Source organism: Electrona antarctica (assembly GCF_951216825.1).
Source record: "Electrona antarctica genome assembly, chromosome: 8".
Taxonomy (NCBI): domain Eukaryota; kingdom Metazoa; phylum Chordata; class Actinopteri; order Myctophiformes; family Myctophidae; genus Electrona; species Electrona antarctica.
The window spans coordinates 44,302,155-44,309,827 of NC_136789.1; the positions used below are offsets into that span (position 1 = coordinate 44,302,155).

The following is a 7,673-nucleotide window of genomic DNA, read 5'->3' on the forward strand; positions in this document are numbered from 1 at the left end:
CCACTGAAATAAGCCACAAAGCCTCTCCCTTGGTTCTCCGTGTCAGACACCATTTCCAGCATCATGGTGTTGGTGGTGGACATAAGAGCGCCGGGCCGGAACGTTCCGCAAAACCGCCCAAGCTTTTGGACCATGTTGGAGTGGCCGTTGTACACATCCAGGTAGTCATAGCGACAGAGTGCGTCAGCCTCCAGGTCAAAGATGCGGAAGGAGAGCATGACCACGTTGCCCTCAGGGACCTATGGAGTCAGATAGAAGGTCTCATGAAGGCTGTAGGTGAAAATATCAACGGCTGCAGAACATGTGGCTCGTGGATAGATAGGACTCTTTAGCCACCTACGGCTACGAACGCACCGTTAAGGTGGACGATTCGATGGACAACCATAAGCGTGTGTGTGTGTGTGTGTGTGTGTGTGTGTGTGTGTGTGTGTGTGTGTGTGTGTGCGCGCGCGACTGTGTGTGTGTGTGTGTGTGCGCGCGCGACTGTGTGTGTGTGTGTGTGTGTGTGTGTGTGTGAGAGAGAGAGTAGTTGGGGTTCAGTGACTCACAGTGATCCGCCATGTGCATTTGCTGTTGGGTTTGTAGAAGCTTGGAAAGCCCTCACTGCCAACAAATCCAGAGTCTGAAACCAGGTCTCCTCCACAGTGGAAAACAGGCCTGGTATGTACAAGGTTGGACAGTGGAAAGAATAGCACTATAATGACGTATAGGGATATACAGAATCATTGTATATTAGGCCTATATGATGTGTGTTATGATATTAGCAGTAGCACAATATACTGTATAATCTATATTAAAACAGCCCCACTTTGACTAATTCCTCACACATATTGTGAAGTGTGAATCATGTCCTGTTGACATCTGTAAATCCCGTAAGCCGCTCCAACAAGAATGTCCTTAACCCTTAACAACTATTTTGCGTTTCAATGTATCATAAGAATTCAACTGTGACTCAACTTGGCTTTCAATATCTCTAACCCTGTACCAGAGTAATGTAGTAAGAGAGTGGTGACACGCTTTGATCTCGCCGCAAAGCGGGTGCCTATGGGCGATAGTTCCAAACATTGCTCCTATGGCTGGAACTATTCCATTGAGATAGAATGAGCGCTTCCGCATTCCATTGTTACAATGAGAGTCAACGGGAGTGTCATTACTCTCTTTTATACCACTCTGCCCTGTACATGGCTATGGGGAAAGCCATGATGAGTCAGCCATGATGGCTGACTCATCATGGCTTTCCCCAAGATCCTAGTATAAGGTGATCATATTAATCATAACAAATTAATCTCAAGAACGTCCTTAATAGCTGCTAATAACTGCTATTAAGTTCTACATCTGGATGGTTCAATATCACATAACAGCACACAGATTACTATACACCAAACAGCAAACAAATACAGCTAAAAAGGCTGAGTCGGGCAGTATTTTGGGTAGTACCCTGTCAGAATAACGAAACAACAAAAATAAAAAGGTGGAAGCTTTAAAGTTGTGCTATAACCTCATGGTAATGTTGTGTAGCCTGCTTCAAATAAACTGTGTTGAAACTCAATCATGTCTGAAAGATTGCTTTCTGTTGTTTTGGACAATTCCCTTGTCCAAACTATAACTGAGAGATACACACAAACCATCGTGGGATTTATTTATTTTAGCCTGCTAGTTTTAGTGAAGATAGTAATTTGTTTTAAATAGCTGAAATGACAGGCCAGAATATACAGAATAGATGTTTAAAACAACAACAGTCTGTGGCAATATAATAAGACATTGTGATTGGAATCAAGTCAAGGTATGTGTATACTTTCATTACAGATACCCTGTATTTATATGCCACTGTCATTTGGTACAGTGGACAATGAAAGCAAGATTAAAGATCAGCATCTAGAGCATGGCTCTTTCTGAAGGCCTTGGGGGAAAAACCTGTGATCAAAGGGACCCCAACCCTTACACTACTTGTGTGTAGTTTGTATGATACTTTGGAGAAAGAAATATAGTTAAGGATGCAACAGGAATTCATATATTTGCATTAAGAAAATATATCTAAAACCTACACTCAGGAAGACAAAAATCATCTTGTATTTTTTCTCTTTAAGACTTATCATTGCTGAAGAACGACAACAACAAATATAGGTCCAGGACCCGGCCGCGCTAATCCCTTTCAAAACATCTCGCCTCAGACACAATGGAAAAAACAACTATTTAAGGAACGCAGACTGCAGAACCCCAGTAGAGTGAGACAGACGCCTGTTGATCAGAGCCAAGCAGTTCTGGAGCCAAAGCATCCTGAACCGACCCCACAGACAGATGCAAAAGCAATAACATCTGGAGCAGCTCAGCCACCACAGGCGCAGACTTAGCTTGCCTCACATCAAACCAACAGGACACTGAAGCCATATAAATACTGAAGGAGAATGAAATGGACTTAGGAGTTATTCAGGCAAGAATTCAGAGGCTGACCATCTAATTCATAACTTTACACACTGCTCATTTTATCATTACGAATCACAAAAAGCTATATGAGGAACAGTTATCACACCCAGAACAAATTCAACATCATCCAACGTCGCTACCACCTCTTGGGAAGATACTTTCCATTACATGTAGCCAAAAATTGCACATAAACTTTCACACAAGGAATGGAAAACAACTCACCTGGTAGAGTTGGTCTGTTGTTCTTGTTGTTGTGCTAAACAGAGGGACAGGAGCAGAGAGAGAGCCCAGATGCAGTCCTCAGGCTTCATGATGCCGTGTGCTCACAATTCACAAAGCAACAAACTACAGCAAAAGAGGGGAGGTGGCAGCGGGAGACAAGAGGTGAAGCACGGGGGAGGGAGACCCTTTGGAGGAGAGGCGGAGAAAATGAATGTGTGGGTAAGAATGGTAGGGGGTATTAGAAACAGGATAGGACAGACAAGAGATGCTGAGAGGACAGAAGAATGGTAGGGGGTATTAGAAACAGGATAGGACAGACAAGAGATGCTGAGAGGACAGAAGGATAGGACAGGACAGGATAGGACAGACAAGAGATGCTGAGAGGACAGAAGGATAGGACAGGACAGGATAGGACAGACAAGAGATGCTGAGAGGACAGAAGCGAGAGTCTCAAGGAGGGATGATGAGAAAGGCTAGGGAGAGGAGAAGAGGGGAGGGCTCTAATTATATCCAGATGTGTTTCCTATAATGACATAAAATGTAATGGGGGGGGGGGGGGGGGGGGGGGAGGCATGAAGAAAATACGACACTGAGGAATGGAGACTACATAGCAATGCACAAACTTCCATAGTTAAATTAACACTGTGCATATGGATTTTGTGCAATTGTATCTGGTTTGGATCAAATATATATATATATATTTTTAGAGCAAGGCCATTCATCATGGTCCTTTGCACTGTTAGCAGACAGTTTTCTGTCTCTGGAGCACTAAAAATAGAGTGGATAGTCATTAGCTTGAAATGTCTGTGGTCAGTCCTTGAGAGACTGGGTGATGATGATGATTATGCAGAGTGAACAGGTGGAGGTTGAGCCTCAGGCTGCATGCAGGAGATAAAGCTCTTTACAAGTAAACCCATGCCTAAATTCCACTGCAAGCTAGGGATGAATAATTTGGATAGAATGGGGATTATCTTTAATAATATTACCAATGATACACAGAGCATCCAAGCAGGCCCCTGATAGATCACACAGAAAGTATCAACAGTAACGTAAAATCTGACAAACCTTTTTCCATCAAACCAAATGTCCCCAGGGCCCCTTGGGGTCCTTTAACTCCTATATGAGTCAGAAAGTATCTGTCTGCCCTCACAATCCACAAGTAGTCTCTCTCATTGTGGAGAATTTTTGATGAGCCAACCCTTGGCCCCTGGCCTACATTTGGTGGGGCCTGTAGAGGGGATGTCGTTTCAATAACCCCATAAAACCAGTCACATATTAGGGAGCAACCAAGTTGCAACGCTGTGATCAAAGCCCACAGGAGGAGGCACAGACAGGCCCATAGATTCACATACTGAAGCCATGTGGCTTTGAGTCTCCAATTACAGATGGGTAACTTATGATGATCTCCACTGGTGTTTTTAACTTACTCAAGTCACTATTAGGTGTCATACTATGAAGTATAGTATTACTGCACCAACAGGTAACGGGTAGAATAATGCACTGAATAAGCTTCAAGTTAAACCAGCTGCTTCTGCTCGCACTGTGCAAGAAACGTGAGCCTTTCCCCACACCGTCCTGCTGTTTGTGTTAAGCCAAAACCCTGATAACAGGCAGCGCGACCAGGAATGTGGTGACGTGCTAGATCTGCTGGGGGCGGATGGCGTCTGCTTGAGCACAACTGTATGCAGAGAATGAAGAGGAGGAAGAGGGGGGTGCTCTGCTGCTGGTAACTAACAGCCCGCGACGTCCTCGTGTACCCAGCCTTAAAGTGACCTTTACGCTCTGTGGGGATCCATACCAAATGTATAGGTTTATAGGTTTATCCAGCAAGACTCAGGGTTGCTGAGAATTCGGAGAAGCATTCCTTTCAGAGAGGAGTGGGATGAAATGACAGGGGAGTATGAGAGTGGGAAGAAGACAGATTAGTGATGAAGGGAGGGGATGGGGGAGTTGTGGAAACATGGAATGGGGAGAAAACCAAAACTAATCTGCTATAGTTGAACATGAAAAACATGGTGTTAAATTATTTATTATGGACACTGGCTGTTACGGCTTTCGAATGGAGCACTGCATCATACAGAGACTGCTGGCATAGAATAAGAAACAAAGAAAATAGAAAAGACTATCTAGTCTGCCTTCTCAAAGCATGCAACAGCTGTGAGTTCAAATGTGAGAGACAAGCTGAAAGTGGTGATTTCAGAACAATTAACCCGCCTGTGCTCTGTCATTGTGGTTTCTCGTCACTCTCCAATAAAAAAAAAGAAACATTACCAAAAAGACACTTGTTCATGATCTCAGAAGTTAAAAATAAGGACTAGACTGGTATGCTTTTAGGGAATTCCCCAAGACAAGACAAACCTTGTAAAGACAAACCTGTGCCTAGTAAAATCAATAAAATCCTCCGTATAGCATCTCAAGATGCAAGATTCAAGAGGGTTTTATATTTGCCACTCACTCACTTATACAGGTACAAGCAGTGAAATGTTGGTGTGGCATGTTCCGCAAGACTTGGCAACAACTAAAATACAACATTATAATGATAATACTGGATCATGTAATAATACCGGTAATAAAGAATTAAGAAATTAAGAAAAAACAACAAAGAAATGTGCTGTGTAGAAGGTCTCAAGCATGGAAAGGAATGTTGAGTAAATGTCAGACAGAAAAGGCAGGCCACCACATGCTTTTTGTGATCCACGGGACTTGCACTGTGGCACTTCGTGAAGTCTGCAAAGATCGTGAAGGAACAGTCAGATATTGACTTCTAGCTTCATTACAAATATTGCCACCATGCCTTGATTTACAATTTCCAATATAGGCATTTACCTGTCATCAGTCTAAACAGTAGATTAAAATAAAAAATAAGGTACATTGAAACTATACACTATGGCAGGTCTACAACTTAATCTGACCTCTGTCTACATCTAAATTACATTTTAGCCTTTGCATAAGCCTGCAAGGCCGGTCATCAAGCAAGTGCTACGGGCTATGGTGTAGTGTGAAGAGGTGAATCTTCAGATTACGGCGGAAGATTAGGAGTGAGTCTGCAATTCTAACTGCAATGGGGAGTTGGTTCCACAGTTTGGGAGCCAGAAGGAGCCTATAGGACGTGTGGAATGTTGTCCCGGATGTTTTAGGGTTCTGATCTGAGTGAGAAGGAGGGGTTGTAGGGTTGGATCCGGCTGTGTTTTAGGGTTCTGATCTGAGTGAGGAGGAGGGGTTGTAGGGTTGGATCCGGCTGTGTTTTAGGGTTCTGATCTGAGTGAGGAGGAGGGGTTGTAGGGTTGGATCCGGCTGTGGACATAATGTCATCAACCTTCACTGCACATTGGTGGCACGAATTTACAGCAATGAGATTTGTCAATACGATAAAGGGCATAATTGGCATGTAGTATAATCTAAACACCAATCCCATATTTATACCAGTCAGCAAAATTAATGAATCAAAAGCCTTACTGTTCTCCAACCAGTCACAAAACTGTTCTTTATTTTCTGCGCAGTGGAATAATACGTTCGGTCTAGTGAAGTCAAATGTATACATTTTTGTATTTATAATAAATAAAGTGCTGCACAGCATATAACATTGTTACACAAAGTTAAGGTGGCCTTACACTAGCTGATTTTTTTCAATCTGAACAGGTTAATCGGAGCGGGGCAGAGCAAATATACAAAAACATAATATAAATCACATATTCTACTCCACAGTGATAGTAGAGTGTATCACTCAGTTTAATCTGATATGATTTACTTTAGTATACCAGTAAGACGCCCTGAGGGTGAGAAGCGACCTCGCTGCGCTGGTGCTTTGGCATGGGGGTTCAGATCAACATATGGAGTGAATTCTGTACTGGCCATATATGGAGCGTGTCTTGAGTGTACAGGGTTTGATGAGGTCAGATCAACATATGGGATGTCAGAACAGGTCAGCTCCATATATGGAGATCTAAGTGTTTGAGGTCAGATGTAGTTGCTCCATATATGCAGATCTAGGTGATGATCCAGTCTTCTCCATGTATAGGTATCCAGGGTTTGATGGTCAGTGCCGTGATCTTCATATATGGAGACAGCCATATATGGAGCGTGTCACGGATGCGTGACACACTCGTGAACGAAGTGATTGCGAAAGAAGTGAGCACTATCTATAGAAGCTGGCCAAAACTGTCTGTCTGTGTGTGTCACGCTGTGACACCACCCGCCCGCCACCAGAGGGCAACTGAAATTGGAACATACAGAGAAGAAATTGGAATGATACAGGTCTCTGTGTGTGTGTGTGTGTGTGTGTGTGTGTGTGTGCGCGTGTGTGTGTCAGACTGCCACAACAGCTTTGTTCGCCTCCCGAAACGTCTTACTTGTGTCAAGAGTCGCAATAACCTATTCTTAGAAGTAAAAAAAACATTGTAATTGAAATTGTGCTGTGAATGTTTTTTCAAGGCATATAAAAGTGGTTACAATCTCAAACAATAAAAGTCGAATAATTATAGGACCACAATGGAATTGTGCAATCCTTTTAGCCTGTGTTTTACTGTAAGCTGTCCTGTTTTTTACTGACTAGTCTTTTCAATCAATAAAAAAAAAAGCTAAATACAATAAAACTGACAAACATAATCAAACAGTAATTAGACAATGAAACAGACAAACACATGATGACATCCAATACATTGTGCTATAATATATGAATACATTTTGACATTTGACTTTACTTTACTGTCTTGGCATTAGCCACCACAGGGATTTGGCCCCTGCCAAGACAGCAAAGGCCCATCCTTTGGCCCCTCCTGTTTGACTCCAAGAGCCAAGGTATTTTTGACTGAGCCTCAGCTCAGTCACACGACTCCCATGACACCCCTTACTCATCTGCGAAGAAAACAAAATGTGTTTTTCTTTCTAATTCAAGTTGCTTCAGCCCTTAACCAGCAGCTGAAGCACATTGGACTTATCTTTGTACCCATCATCATACCAACTTCGGGGGACTACATTTTGACTCTCATCGAACAAACGTTTTCACTGCCCCCTGGTGGCCAGAAAAT

General features: G+C 42.9%; 1 protein-coding gene across 1 annotated transcript in view; it reads right to left on the minus strand.

The window, feature by feature from the left end:
* The window catches only part of pcolcea (procollagen C-endopeptidase enhancer a), a 5,514-nt gene extending 2,595 nt beyond the window's left edge, over positions 1 to 2,919 (minus strand). Inside the window, exons 1-3 of the mRNA XM_079507642.1 lie at positions 2,647 to 2,919; positions 549 to 657; positions 1 to 239 (exon numbers count right to left, since the gene is read on the minus strand). The exon at positions 1 to 239 is cut by the window's left edge and continues 20 nt beyond it. Of these exons, the coding sequence (XP_079363768.1) occupies positions 1 to 239; positions 549 to 657; positions 2,647 to 2,735 (437 nt within the window). The 5' untranslated portion in view covers positions 2,736 to 2,919. The remainder of the gene's footprint in view (positions 240 to 548; positions 658 to 2,646) is intronic.
* Between the last annotated feature and the right edge of the window lie 4,754 nt (positions 2,920 to 7,673).